This window comes from Myotis davidii, unplaced genomic scaffold, assembly GCF_000327345.1.
Source record: "Myotis davidii unplaced genomic scaffold, ASM32734v1 scaffold1069, whole genome shotgun sequence".
In the NCBI taxonomy this organism is placed as follows: domain Eukaryota; kingdom Metazoa; phylum Chordata; class Mammalia; order Chiroptera; family Vespertilionidae; genus Myotis; species Myotis davidii.
In genome coordinates, this window is record NW_006300018.1 from 2,915 (window position 1) to 18,548 (window position 15,634).

General features: G+C 45.0%; 1 protein-coding gene across 1 annotated transcript in view; it reads right to left on the reverse strand.

Moving 5' to 3' along the window:
* Positions 1-363: 363 nt before the first annotated feature.
* Positions 364-15,634, reverse strand: part of LOC102753839 (thrombospondin type-1 domain-containing protein 4) — a gene marked incomplete at its 3' end in the record, with an annotated part of 484,283 nt that continues 469,012 nt past the window's right edge. The window contains exons 9-13 of the mRNA XM_006776097.1: positions 13,897-14,026; positions 12,776-12,980; positions 12,029-12,202; positions 3,519-3,692; positions 364-547 (exon numbers count right to left, since the gene is read on the reverse strand). Of these exons, the coding sequence (XP_006776160.1) occupies positions 364-547; positions 3,519-3,692; positions 12,029-12,202; positions 12,776-12,980; positions 13,897-14,026 (867 nt within the window). The remainder of the gene's footprint in view (positions 548-3,518; positions 3,693-12,028; positions 12,203-12,775; positions 12,981-13,896; positions 14,027-15,634) is intronic.

Sequence of the window (15,634 nt, forward strand, 5' to 3'; positions counted from 1 at the left end):
CCAAGGACTCCTGCATCCAACTCTCCTAAGGAGATTATTCAAAATGCAAACTCCTCTTGGTGGACCCAGAATTCATTTTTCCTAACAAGGCCCCAGCTGATTCTTATGCATACTGACACTTGAGAGTCAGCACTTAAGGGCTCCGAGGTTAGATCAAGATTGTCCCAGCCTCAGGCTCCACTCCCCAGGTAGACTGTATCTGGGGTGCCCTGGCAGTAACCAACCAAATAGGTCACTATAGGGAATCTACTTGAGGGCTGAGCCCTGTGCCTGGCACCTAGTAGGAGGCCCAGGTGTGCATATGGAAGGAAAGCAGGAGAATGATGCACTAAAATCAGCAATCTCTGCTAAGAGCACCCTGACTTACCATGCTCCATTCTGTGTTAAACCATTTGGCTCCACAAGGCTTCAGGTGGCAGGTCTGTTGGCTGGGGGGTTTCTCTAGGAAGGAACATTCATAGGGGTCCAGCACTTCAAAGGTGTCTGCATTCTTCCTAACACAAATCACCTCCCTCTGTTGGGTCCCACTGCCACACTCTATGGAGCACTAAAGAAGGAAGCAGAGAAAGATGGTATCACATCACAGAAAGGAGATGAGAATGACAGTCCATCAGGGTATGTCTGCACATCATCAATTCAGTGAGGAAGAGCCCAAGGGCATTGGAAAACATTTCTAGAAGAGCAGTGGCCCACGAATTCCAATTTTCCTAACAGTTCTGTGTCTGGGACGGAGAATGGGTGTCCTGAGTCATCATGGCTTCAGGCTACTGGTCACTGAGATCATGGTGCCCTCTGTGCTGAGACTGAAATGGCTCCCCTTAGACTCCCCTACAGGAACACACCAGGCAATCACTCTGCTTGTTTCTGTCCAGGAGACTCTTACAGAACCCTGCCTGTAAGACAATAAACTAACACATTAATTTTCTGCTGGTCCCTTAATGTGCAGACACTGGGGATGAATTAGTCTCTCAGAGCCTGCACACTTGTGCGCGAAGGACTAAGTTAAAATTCACTGAGACATACAAAGCTGAATAGAAGATTCTGGACTTGGGACAATATGGCCAACCCTCCCTTCCCAACAGCATGGCCAGCAGGAAGCCTTTCACCATGGGGCCCATTCCTCTCACTTCCCTGGGGTCTGAGCACAGAGGCCAGACAATTACATACATTGATGCATTTTGTTAGCTTATGGAAATATGATGCATATAACTACGCACAAATCTATTACTTTGTAAAGCGTTTTTTATTCACATTTGGTTTACTCAATATATCTTGATTAAAAAGTTTAAAACTTGTGTTTTATAGGCCTTCAGAGACTTTAAAGAATCCACTACCTTTATGAAAAGATTTAACAATGTCTATAGCTAAAGTTCTTAACATTAGCCTTGCTTCTGTAGGCAGGCACATGGTCAAACAAAAATGGGGGCGGGGGACCCCAGAAAAGGAAAAATCCAAGCCAATAGACTATGAATTGGTCACATGGGGCACAACAAGCACCCAGATTGGCAATGTCTGCTTTGGGCCTTCTTTTCTGCCATCTTCATAGGCATCCAGGGAACCTCCTTCGCTTGTATTTCCTATTTGCTTCCATGTTAGTTAGTTACGGAGTTAGTTAATCTTCTTGTGCTGGAGGTTAAGTCCAATCCCAGCATCACAGGCAGACTGTATTCTATCTATTTGGTGTGTACAGTGTGTATTAATGATGTATCCAGGATTTCCCTGGATGTGATCTTTCTCATCTGTGTGTAACAATACTCATCATAACATGTTAGTTCATTATTGATCTGGCACATTTTTAGTATATTTATGTTTTGAAGTGGTTGAGATAATAGGATTCAAAGATTTTCATATTGTTTTTCACTTGTCACTATATCAATGCACTTTCCACATCTTCCTAATTATCATTGTTGCACATAATATTTTAAGGAGTTATGATATACCATAATATACTGCCCTGCTGTCATGAACATCTCTGTCAAAAAGCCTTTTCTCTTCTATTAATTATTTCCTTAAAATGAATCCCCAGGAGTGGGGTAAGGCAAATGAACATTTTTATGGTTCTTGACTTTTATTACTTTCCAAAGGGGTTATATCAGTTACCAAGGAAAGGCAGTCCATTTTTCTCAGGGTCTATGTTTAAAGCTACGTAAAATAAATAAAATTCTATATGGAGCCAGAGATCATGATAATGTGTAAATCATGATCATCAGCCAAAAAGTCCTTGGAGAACCAGCCAGCCCTGGGAGCCAAATGCTAAGTGGTCCAAGAACTCAAAATACTGATAGTAATCATATCAAAAAAAAAAATAGGAGGGAATGATATTTTCCACATTTTCTAAGACAGTTCATGTTCAATTTTGGCACAGTCAGGAAAACATTAATTGATCAATTAAGTCACTTTATTAAAATATTCAGTTCTTTATAATGAACAACCTTAATTTTTTCTTTTTATGCTTCTTTATTTCTCCAGCTTTATTGAGGTATAATTGACAAACAAAATTATAATATATTTAAACTGATGATTTGGTATATGTATACATTTGAAAAGGATTCTGACATTGATTTAACACATACTTACCTTTCTTTTCTGTGTGAACACTTAAGTTATACTGTCTTAGCAAATTTCAGTTATACAGTATAGTGTTATGAATTATAGTCACCATGATATACATTAGAACTTTAGACCTCATTCATCTACTAAAAGTTTTACCAACCTCTTCCCACTTCCTCCACTCCAACCCCTGGAAATCACCATTCTACCCTCTATCAGCTTGTTTTTTTTAAAAAATTCCACATATAATTGATACCATGCAGTATTTGTCTTTGTCTGACTTATTTCACTTAGCGTAATACCCTTCAGGTTCATCCATATTGTTGTAAAGGGCAGGATTTCCCTTTTTTAAAAAGCTGAATAATATTCCAATGCATATTTCTTATCCATCCATCTGTTGGTGGACACATACATAGGTTGTTTCCATACCTTGGCTATTGTGAATAATGCTGCTTTGAGCATAAGAGTGCATGCAGATATATCTTGGAGATAATGATCTCATATCCAGATATAGGATTTCTGGGTCATATTTATTTCTGCTTCTGACACTCATATTCAGACAAAACTGGCTTTATTAACAATAATAGCAGCAGTAGCTGTGGTTTATAGTACATTTACTGTATTTCAGGCATTGTGCTACATACTTAAAATACATTACTTCATTTCTTCTAAAAATAATCTCTAAGGGGCTGTTGCTACTAGCATTTTATAGACAAAGAAACCATGCTACACCATGAGCTTCCCTGAGGGCAGGAATATTTATTGTGTTCAAGTGCTTAGAAGAGAACATAATAAATGCTCAATAAATAGTGTTGACTGAATGAGGCTCCAAAAGCATAAGCAACTTCTTCAGGGTCATGGGTAACACAGCGGGGATTCAAACCTAGACACACCAGGTCCAGTTCCTAACCCCTCTGCTATGCTGCCTCTTCCAGGGACAGGCAGACACACCCAGTTCTGCCACTCACCTGACTCCAGCTCCCAGCAAACCACTCCACCTTGCCCATGCAGGGCCCGTTGTCACAGGGAGTGGCCTCTGCTGGCCGGTTGTTCCCACAGCCCTCCAGAGGCAGGCTGCTGATGTGGTTGGTCATGCATACCACCGAGCGAGTCCGCACTCCAGCCCCGCACTCCGCTGAACACTGTGAGACAGAAGATGGACACAGTAGAGGGGAGGCCTCTCCCCCCAGGTTTTTAAGCCACATTCAAATGATTCCAAGGAGGTTTCCCCACCAACTGTTTGCCCTGGAAATGTCTGACCACTTCTCACGCACGGCCTGCTCCGTCATGGGGCATGAGTATGGCATATCCCCCGGCCTTCGATTTTCTGGGACAGTCTTCATTCCATTGTTGCAATTGATATGCTTACACTTGTCAAACTATCTGTTCTGGCTTTGGATTTCAAAAATATATTCAGCAGAAGAAGAACGAGAGCATGAAAACGTGGGCACACGTCTACATACTGGTAGTGAGTCTGGGCTGGTCTGAGGAAGGAGGAGAGCTGGCGTCTGTCACCTCAACAATGCTGCCTAATAGTAAGGCACATGGTTGTAGTCCCTGAAGGGCACAGCTGTGACGGTGTACCAGGAGGCAGCCTGGTATAAAGAGAGCCTGGACTGGGAACCGGTCATATTGGTGTTAATATCACTACCAGTTGTGTGGCCTGGGGCAAGTGACCTGAGCCTCTCACTTCTGGCATGCTTACCTGGACCGTGGGCAAGGGAACGCAGTCCTGGCAGCATTTCAGGGAATGAATGACATGTAGAGAGCAGGTGCTCAATGAACCCATGCAGTAGGTACTCAATAATGGTATGTGGGGCTTTAAAGGGCCGAGACCTACATCTCTACTCTAAGAGAAACCAAAGCTCACAGGATTAAGCCTTCACTTAAAGCCGCATAACTGTCATTATTACAATCTCACTCTGTCCTCACCCAGGACACAGTAAACACTCCCCTGAGTCACACCCTGAAGCTTTGAGAGCATTTCCCATCTGCCTTGAAATACTTTGGAATGTTGCCTTTTTTTGCTTCTCATCCTATATTTTCAGGGCATTTCGCGTGGGTGTCTCATCGATATCTCATGTCCAACAGGTGAAATGACGGGATACCACCTTCACCATTCCCATTCCTCCTCTGGGTTTTCCAATGTGTGTTCAAATGCATATCTGGATTCAAAACCGATTGCTCTTTGGCCTCTTGGTTTCCCATATCTCGCCAGCTAGCAGGTCTCATCGATTCTAGTTTAAGCACATTTATCTGTCTTGTCCCTGCTGTGGGTGGTTCCCAGCACCCTGACATTCTTCCCCCGGACTGTGGCCTCAGCTTCTCGCTCAGCTTCACCAGCTCTTCTTGTCACTGGGCTGCCAGATGCTGGTATTTCCATGTTGAAATCCCTCTGTTGCTGGTCCATTCCTAATGACATTCACTATGGACTACCCCTAAACGGCATTAAAGGTTTCCATTCTTCTAGACTACACTGGGAACACACTGTTTTTCCTTAATACACACACACACACACACACACACACACACACACACACACACACATATTTTAATTGATTTCAGAGAGGAAGGGAGAGGGACAGAAAGGCCAAAGAAACATCAATTGTGAAAGATTGGCTGCCTCCTGCATGCCGGATGGAGCCCACAACCCAGGCATGTGTCCTGACTGGGAATCGAACTGTGATCTCCTGGTTCATAGATTCATTGATGTGAACCACATCAGCTGGGCCACATTGATTTTCTTGATAGCAGTTTCCACATTATCACCATATGAACTTCTAAAACAATCATAGGGGCCAAATAGTTAGATGTAATATATGGAAACCAGGGACTATCCTGGACAGAGCCAACGTTCACTGTTCCCTGGCCACATGAAATGTTCCCAGCACCTTGTCCCTGCTGTTCCTTCTGCCTGGAGCACTCTTGCCCTTCCCTGGGACACTCAAAATCTGTTCAGGTTCAGCTCAAGTGTCATCTCCTCTGTGAAAGCTTCCATGATTTTCCAGTTCAATATATCCTCCCACCCTCAGAATTCCCATGACATCTTGTGGGAACCATGCCAGAGTCCGCCGGATGCTCAAGGCCAATTGGAGTGTGAAAGGCCTTGTTCAGAGTACGCCAGATGGCCAAGGCCATTCCAAGCATGGGAATCTTAATCGGGGTGTCCAAGGACTATGCCAGTACACAGCAAGGTCACTATTTGGCAAGAAGCCTCCTTTGTCTAAGTAGTATAATACATGTTACTGGCCATCCAGTGTGGTAGGGAGAAGCTGCTGAGGCTACTTAGGAGCGCTCAGAGCTCAGGTGCTGCTGCTATGCTAGAGAGGCTCCTGGGACAGAGAGAGCTCAGGTGCTGCTGCTATGTGAGGCTGTGGGTACAGAGGCTACTACTGCTTTGTGGGAAAGATGTATTGTTAGCAGCTGGTGCATGGCTGCTGTATGGGACTATTGTGAACAACGTTTTGTTTGATGGCTCCTTATTAGCAATGGCCACTGGCTCCTCCCCTAGAGACTCATTTTTATACACCCACAACTTCTCATGGCCTTTCCTTCTACCACCTGGCGTCCAAGAAGGTCCAGCCCCTAGCAGAGGGGCTCAGCCCACACAGTTAGTGTAGTAGGGCTGGTTTCACAAGAATAAGTGGACTCAGTGCAGCTGTGCTCTGACACATCTGTATTCTTCTGTCATCTTTTGTATTATGGTTATTTGTGTCCATTTTTTTTTCCCACTATAGAAGTAGGCTCAGTGCCTACATCACCTTTATTTCATTCTTAGTGAGCACCTTACTTATGGGCGAATCCCTGAATATCGGCTGAATAAATAAATATGATGGGGGTCCTCCCCCGCTCATTTTTCTCCTCTCATCAGCACCTTCCAATTCTGAAAGTGCCTTTACATGATGACCAAAGCCCTTCTAGGGATTTATGCTGGGTCTTTTCTTAAAAATAGAGTCAGTGTTTGGTTTCTACCAATATTATCATCTTAAAAGTAAATAAAAGCAATATAACTTTAAATAAAATTTGAGAAAAGGAATAAAAATATTAACAGCCTAATTTCTTTATCAAAAATCCTACTTTTGTTTTTGTAACTTGCTGTCTAACCTTGTAAAATCATAACCCAAGATGAGTATCAAACATTTACATGATCACTGACTGCTAAGCTGTGTCTGACTCCTCAGGGAGGGGACCCTGGAACTAAGAACTCAGAGCTGGTTAGAACATGCCCCAGAATATGCTACTTTGGCCTGTTGATTATTCTGAGCTCATGGCAATGAAGAAACAGCAGATGCAGGAGGTGCTCTCTGCCCTCCCCTTCCCGGCCTGGAAGCAGGGCACACATTCCCCTGAGAAAGGTGCCCTCCCAGTTCCAGGAAGAAGAGAACATTCTTATGGATGATGGGGAATCAAGATGAGTTTGTATGAACAAACTTTACTATAACCCTTACCTCCCATTAGTTTCCCCCATATATTTCTTAGCCATTTTCCTACAATTTACTATTCCCAGAAGCCCAAACCCCTTTCCTTTGTCTAGTCACTTCACAACTTATCACCCTTTGTTAAGATGTTACACAATCCCTCAAGTCTAACTGCTTCTCTGGGGTTTTCATTTCTCTACTATGAAGTCCCCTTCTCCCTATCCCCCACACCATATAAAAACAATAACATCAGATACGGTTTGTATGCTTTTCTCCTGTGAATCTGGTCACTGTCGGCTTAATCTGCAGCCCTCCGCTAAAGAACCTAAGAGAGTAAAGGAAAAGTTGTTTCCCCTTACAGGTTCACAAATGCTATTCACGATTTTCGTTTTAACTGCGTTGTTATTCGAAATCTGCTTTCCAAACTAAGTAATCTTGGAAAAACCACATGCATCTTGGGAAAGTTTCCCCATATCCCTGTGCACTTAATTTAAAAGATTAATGTTAAGGACCAAGTCAATGCCCTGTGAGAGAACATCACAAGGATGAGCCCTGTGGAGGCTGCAGTGAAAAGCACAACCAGTTTATATGTAAAAGGAGCTACTGGCACAGAACCTGGCCAGGGGAGCCTAGCAGTAGAAATGAGGGGAGGGAGGGGTCCCCTCCAGGCAGCAGAGACTAACCTTCAAAGTGAGGCACCGAAACACCCCCATGCACTGTCCCTGAAGGATGTGCCTAAAAGAAGGACCAAGTCCACTTCAGAAAAGAACCTGACTCTGAAATGAACCCCTGGACAGATAAAGCACAGAGATACATGGAATTCCTAGGCAACCCTCTGGTAAGGATTGTCTTCTCACCCCAGCAACAGCTAAATGCTAAACCTGGCCGAGTGGCCCCTGAGGGACTATACGGTTCTAATGACTATTCCTGAACTTCAGTTTTATGCATCATCTTTCACAATTTAAATAACTCAATATCTTTGCTTATTTCTTCTCTTGGAAAACATACTTAGAAATTAGGTGCTAGAAAATTGGGGCTGGTGGACTTTCTAAAAGACTTTTTTCTCTGTTGTGATGAAAAATTGCACAGATTTTTAAACCTGCCATTGATTTGCAGAACTAAAAAGTAAAGGAAGCCTGAATCTAATAAGCCCCGCCCTCAATTAAAAGTTCTTCAGCTACTTTTAATATCCATATATGCGTAAGCCATGGACACAGGCAATAGTGTGGTGAAGGCCTGGGTGGGGGCTGGTGCGGGCTGGAGGGGGTTAATAGGGAGAAAGGGGAACATCTGAAATATTTTCAACAATAGAAATAAATTTTTAAAAAGTAGCTGCAAGGATGTTTTTAAGGTGAGTCATCAAGTCAGAAAAACTATACATATTACCCTCGACCAGTGGTTGGCAAACTCATTAGTCAACAGAGCCAAATAGCAACAGTACAACGACTGAAATTTCTTTTGAGAGCCAAATTTTTTAAACTTAAACTATATAGGTAGGTACATTGTTATTAATTTAATTAGGGTACTCCTAAGGCTTAGGAAGAGCCACACTCAAGGGGCCAAAGAGCCACATGTGGCTCGCGAGCCGCAGTTTGCCGACCACGGCCCTAGACGTTTAAGAGAAGGTTCAGATTGAGTTTACAACCTCGATTTATTTAGGCAGAGACCAATTAATTTTAAATCGGACAACAGGCTACTTTTGGTATTCTGGTGCCAATTTCAATGTGTGTGCAGGGTCCCCACACCATCAAGCCATTTTCTGACACCAGCTGGGTGTCCTGCCATTCAACTCCGTTCTGACACGACCTAGAGATGGCATTAGACTCCACAGGTGACTGCCCCACCCCCAACTTCAGCAGCCAACCCCAAGTCCAGTTTCTTACCTGTACTTCTGACCAACTGGCTAAAAATCCAAGGGTCCTAAGGCTCTTCTTCTCAGTTCGATTGCTTTGCTACAGCAGCTCACAGAACTCAGAGAAACATTTTGCCAGTTTATTATACAAAGATGTAACCCAGGACCGGCCAGATGGAAGAGAAGCACAGGAAAAGGCATGTGGGAAGGAGTGCCGAGCCCCCACGCCCTCTCCAGGTTCATCACTCCCCCCGCCATCTCCATGTGTTCACTAACCCCAGGCTCTCAGAACCCCATCAGTTTGGGTTTTGATGGAGGCTTCATGTTGACAGGAAGAAGAACGCAGCCCACAGGAAACCCTCCTGGCATGCCAGTCTCATCTAGGTCATAGTTTCAAAGGTGGTTCCCCTCATGCTCACTCAGCAATGTGACAGAGGAAGAAACGGAGAGGCAGGGTGTCAGCAGCTTGCTCAGGGTCTCATAAGAAATAATTCCTGAGGAAAGGGTGCCAACAGCAATTCACCTTCCTTAAGCACAATAGCACCCCTTCCTGCTCATCTACTCAAAATAATCAGGAACAATGATCTATTTTGGGGGTCGATAAGGCAAACTTACTTTTATCATACATAGGACACTTACATGGCTTAACACATCTTTTCCAAAGAAGTTCTCTAAATGGAAGAATAAAGTGCTCACTCTTTGCTCTATTTGGAATTCTAAGACAAGGGTTAGATCCAACAAGTTCTTCGTGAAAATACAAAGCAGAGAGTCTTTATTGGAGGGAAAATAGTCAGTGTGTAAATTTACTCGTAGAGTTTTACTGTTCTAAGGAAATATGGGAGACACACAGAGAAATGAAACATTGCAATTTTCCTCCACATAGGTGCGTTTTTCTTTGTACACAGGTCATTCTGAGCCCAGTGCTTTTTTTTCAGAGCATGGCAAATGTAGAGAGATGGAATTAAAAGCGGTAAAGAATAAGTGAAATAAAAGAATTATAAAAGCGATCTCAGTTGCTGCTTGGGAGAGTCTAAATTGGAATAATCCTCTGGAGAGAAATTTGCCAAAACGTCAAGAGTTCTAAAGGAGTTCACAGCATTTGGTCAAATAATCCTACTTCCTAAACATTATTTTAGGAAAACAAAGAAAAGTGCATATAAAGATTTATACATAAGAATATTTACTGAGCTCAGTGGTTGAGCGTTGACCTATGAACCAGAAGGTCACGGTTCCATTCCCGGTCAGGGCACATGCCCAGGTTGCAAGCTTGATTTCCAGTGTGGGGCGTGCAGGAGGCAACCAATCAATGATTCTCTCTAATCATTAATGTTTCTTTCTCTCTCACTCTCTCTTCCTCTCTGAAATCAATAAAAAAAAAAGAATATTTACAGAAATATTATTAACAATAGTAAAAAAATTAGCAAAAAATATCCTTAGAAATAGGGCATTATTAGTTCAATTATAATAATTATACAATATCTTATTCTAATTAAAAAACATGCTTTTAAGGTTTTTAATCCCATTAAGATGTTTACAATACAAAAGTGAAAAAAATCAGGTTAACAAACTATACATATATTATTATATTCTTAAAATACATATATGAATACAAAATACTATGTATGCAAAGTGTGTATGAGTTGAAAAAAGCTTGTCAGTATAGCTTAAAAGTCTTAAATTGTTAGATTGAAGAGATTATAGGTATACTTTGAGATTCTTTTCATATTCTTTATAATAGTTTATATTACTGTATGAGCAGAAAAATGAACTATTTTCAAAAACATCTTTCCAATATAAAAAGAGGGCCCAGTAGCATTGTTTTCATTAATTTGCTTATACACTAAATTAGGCAGGTTTATTGTAAGTACAAACAAATTCTGGCTAGAAATCTGGAAAGACAAAATCAGTTGGGGGAAGTCGGAATGTTTAGCCTGGAGAAAGAGTGGAGGGGCTCCCCAGCACCTGTGGTCTGCAGTGTAAGGACAGAGCACGCACGCACTTCTGACAGGGCGTGCTGGGAGCTGGCAAGAAAAACTTGGGTTCAATGTGGAAGGAAACCTGATACTGGGTTGTACAAGAAGCAGATGTCATTGGCTCAACACACAGGGAATTTCTGACAAAGGGATTAGATTTATGTCAGGGATGCTGTCAAGGACTCCTTATGCTGCAAGGGAGGTGCTCAAAGTGACCCCTGACACCCCCGAGCACTGCTTCCCCAAGGCCAGGAGCCATGTGCTTGCTGGGAGGGGAAGTAGGCTGGGGGTGGGGGGTGGGGGGGGCGGTACACAAACAGAACCCTGCGAGCTCTGCTGGACTCAGCCTTAGGGGCAGAGGTCTGAGTCAATGGACATCTTTGGTTAGCACCTTCCTGATGGCTAATTTGGTGTGTTAGAGTCCAGGGCTGGGCCTGGAGGCACAGTGAGCTGCTCACCCTAAGGGCTCAGTGCTTTCCCTAAAGGCCCTCTCTCTCTGGGGACTGTCTTGGTGCTAAGGGACAGGGGCTGTTTGCCGGGAGGAGATAAACCACCTGATGGGAATCTCTGGGGGGATCTCTGAATGTGGAGTGAAGGCTGCATTTACAGGTTTGTTCTTCCCTTCCTTCCCAGCAGCACTCCCACCCCCCACCGGCGTGGATTGTTTTATTGTGCTGAGAGGGAGGCTGTGCAGGAAACCCATGTGAACACCTGCAGGGTGATGTCCAGAATACTCAGCAACTGGTCCATAGTGAGCACTGACCAGTCAGAGTGGATGCTGACCAGCTGGAATCAACCAACAGGGTGGATGGCCCCCATGCTCTGATGTGCCCCTTACTCCTCCCAGCTGGACATACTTCACTGTTTGTGGCTCACATGACACTGGGGGGGAGGCTTGGGAGCTCAGGAGCACCTCCTAAGACCTGCAGCCTTGGCACCATCGGAGCGCCTTAGAAATGCAGGATCCGGGCCAGCCCGCCCCTGCTGACCAGGTTCTGTGTAACAAGGTGCCCAGTGATCCAGAGGCACCATACTTGGAAGCACCATGGAGATTCACAAGATAGAAAGCCTGCAGTAGTTCATTTATGGGTCTTTCCCCCAGAGTCAGAAATTACCCTTGGGATTCTGGGCTAGCAATTCATCTTTGTATGGTTTTGGGGGCACCTTGTGACACCCGCTCCCACCCTTAGCCCAGCAGCCTCCACGCCCCCCCACTCTGCTGCCGCCACACTCACCCTCTCACCCCACTCGGTGAGGAACCAGCTCCTCGCACAGGGCCCCATGTCGCAGTTCTCAACGTCATTGGGCCGGAGCTTCATGTTGCATTCCTCGTCGTCAACCACGTCCCCAATGTTGCTCACACACTTCACGTCCCGGGTCCTCTGCCCCACTCCACAGGGCACAGAGCACTGCAACACAGCAAGCTGTCAGCGGGCGGGCAGCATCAGCTCGGGCGCCTACTTGTCACCTGCCCTCTAAACAGAGGGCTGTGGAGACTCCCCAAGTTGGTAGGCCCGCCGCATGCAATGCTACCTCAGGAGAATCCCAGCCCTGATCATTTCACAGGCCCTTTCGCTAAGGCCTTCTTGGATATCTTGCCTATTCTGTCCATCTGAGCCTCTGTTCTGTCATCTAGAGACTGGGAGAGAAGATGGGGAGGAGACGACTCTACCAGAATTTGCCAACCTTCCCTCCACCATGACGAGCTTTTGCACATGGCTCCCCTGGGCTCCCCTGGGCTCCCCTGGGCTCCCCTGGGCTCCCCTGGGCTCTCCAGTCGAGTTGGCTGTGGTGATACCTGGCTTTAACTCTATCGAGCTATGGCACATGCTATGGTTTATAAAGGTGGCCGCCCAGAGCCCGCGGACAGGTTCTCTCCTGGGGAACTCAGGGTCTTTCCACGTCAGGTCTTGGAGGGGGAGGCAGGAGGGAAGTGTGGGCCTTGGAGGGGGTGCTCCAGAGCAGGGCCCCCCTCCACGTACCGAGGTCCAGTCCGTCCGGATCTGCCACTCACTGCAGATCTTGAGCTGGCAGGTGCTGGTGGTCTCGGGCTTCTCCAGGTGCTGGCAGCGGTAGGGCTGCACCGTCAGGCTTCGGTTGGCGTACACCTGGCGACACAGAACCTGGCGATGCTGCATGCCCAGGCCGCAGGTTTTGCTGCACTCGGACCACTCCCCGATGTCCCAGCTGGCTCAGGAAGGAGAGAGGGGCAGGGACAGATCACTTCAGTCAACAGGAAGAGGCAGGCGCTGAGCTGACTTACACAGAACCATCAGAATCCTCGTGGGTGACCCGACTCCCAGGGCATTGCTTACCAGTCTACCTAAGGGCCACCGACTCTGCAGAGAAATGAGGTTTGTCCCACATGCTATTTGCCAGTGAGTATATACAACATAAGAAAATGGAGAAGGTACAAAGTTATCTGGTAGAAAACCCCACATAAACAAACCACAAAGCTAGTTTCATTACCCTGTAGGACACTAACCCATTTAGGAACTAACTTAGAAATCTGAGCCCAGCATTCTTTATTTTTCATGAACTATTTACGCATCAGTCTCATATTTCCTCCTTGTGCCACCCTGCTCATCAGGTGTTCAGATGAGAATGTTTTTATTACTTTGAGAATTAAGTTTCGACACCTTTTGGGCCCTTTCCCCATGTTCTCCTGAAAATGTCCCATGTGTCATTCAGGAGCCAGTCCAAGGCCTCTCTGAGGGGCTCTCTCTGGTTTCTCCAGGCAGATGTGGGGTGCCGTTCATTATTCTCTCTGTACACAGCTCTCCTCCAGCACTGATTACACTGGATTGTAGTTCTTTGTTTCCCTCTGTTTTCCTTGTCAGGCGAAACCCTAATTGCTCTAATTCCCAAAATGGTGGGCTCCTGGGAGTGTGCTGACCTGCTAAAGGCTACAGGCTCCTGTGTTGATCCTGAAAGACAGGTGCTCTTGCTAAACAGACTGCATCTTATGCTAAGATCAAGTCTCATGTTTCTAAATCAGATGTAGACTGATTTAAAAATGAGATTATATCTGCTACCAAGGTCCTACGCACAAGCAACCAGAAGTGACGTGATAATGGGGATGGAAGCAGAGAGGGCGACTTACAAGGCTGGGCAAGGGAAGATGCTGCAGGGCTCCTCCTCGGGGGTCGGCTTCGTGCTGGAGTCACAGTAGCTCTCGGGAACCTCTTCATGAGTGTTTCTGTGCACACAGCGAAAGATGGGGTACTGCGATCCTAGAAGGACAAGGACAACGTTGAAGGGCAGTCCGCACACCTGAGTGCTGGTCTGTGGTGGAGATGCACAAAGACCCAAGTGCTGATGAAGAGGCCACAGAAACAGAACAATCCACGCGCACATTCCCACGCAAGGGCTCTGCTCTGCATTGTGGGTGCAGAGGAGAGTAGGAATCGTTCCTGCCCTCAAAGAGCTTACAGTCTATTGGTGAACATGGTTTGAAACGCTCAAAGGCAGATATAAACCAATTTCCATAATGGTTTTTTATATCACTGTGCCGGGGAGAGATTATAAAATAAGCACAAACGATAACTTCTTGAAGGTTTTCTGGAGACATCAAAGCGAAAGGGCCCGAGAGGGCTCCAGCCGCATCCCAGAGAAAGGGTTGGGTGGGGCACCTGTTTGCACCCGGGTCTTGAAGGGAGGGAGCTGTCCAAGTCGCTGAGCTAGAACAAAAGTGCCCGACAAACTGGCCTGCAAGCAACAGATATGTTTAAGAGATAGTTAGGCTGGAGCAGAGAAATAAGATTCAAGAAAGACTAGAAGCACAGATGACTTCTCCTATGTAAAGCATTTGACACTGTAATGTCCTGGTCCAGTGGTATTTTAGTTATTTAAGAGTATATGTCTGCTTCCATGAGACAGTGAGCTTCTGAGGGACAGCACTAGTTCCTGGGCATCTCTGTATCCCCAGTACCCAGCAGAGTAGTAGGTGTTCAATGAAAGTTTGTTGAATGAATATTTGTTAGTGGTCTAATATTTGTTTTTACTACTTTGCTTAAAAAAATCATACAAACTGCCTCAGATTTTTGTATTAAAAACACACACCTACACAGCCTAGTTTCATTGTCTTAAAATTTATAAATCTATTTTTGGGAAAAAAGAATTTGTTAAGTGGAATTTGTAGCTCTCAAAACAACTAAAAACCTGCCAATTCGCAATTCTGCCTTCCTCTCCTTGCTACCCCCTGGTGGCAGCACTGAAGTATCAAGAGGAAAGTTTACAAAGTGAGAAATGTGACCAGCTGAACCTGCACCCCAACTGCTGGGAGAGTAGCAGGCTTCTCACAAAGAGCTGACCACCCCCCAGGCGAGGCCACCACACAGTTCCTGCCCCCAGAGCACTAGCCTTATTCTATAGCTCGGGCTCGGCTCTGCTGCGAATGGCCAGGCATTTACAGTTTCTGAACTGCCAGCTTGCCACAATTTTAATTGTAGTTAGAGGAATAATTTTTAATAAGTGTCTCAATATTTCGTCAGCCGTGAGCAGTGGTTCACTGCCTCTTTAAGCTGGTCTTGCGTGACATTGAGCCAGAGGGTAGTTTTGTAAAAAACTGGACAGTTTGTAAGACAGTTTTGAATCTGAAACACACACTTGCTTAAAGTACTCTGGCAGCAAAAATTTACAATGTGGCTATAACTTGAGACCATTATTTATAATAACATTCCAATTAAGCATCGTTATTAGCTGAGCAAAAAGCAGTACTGATTGTAAAATTAATAGGAAGCAAAAACTTTTGCGAAATTAAGTTTGGTCCAGCGGTATATCTGCTTCCATTTAAGAAGGATCTTCAATTAAAGTGAACAAACATTAAGCACGTTGCTCTC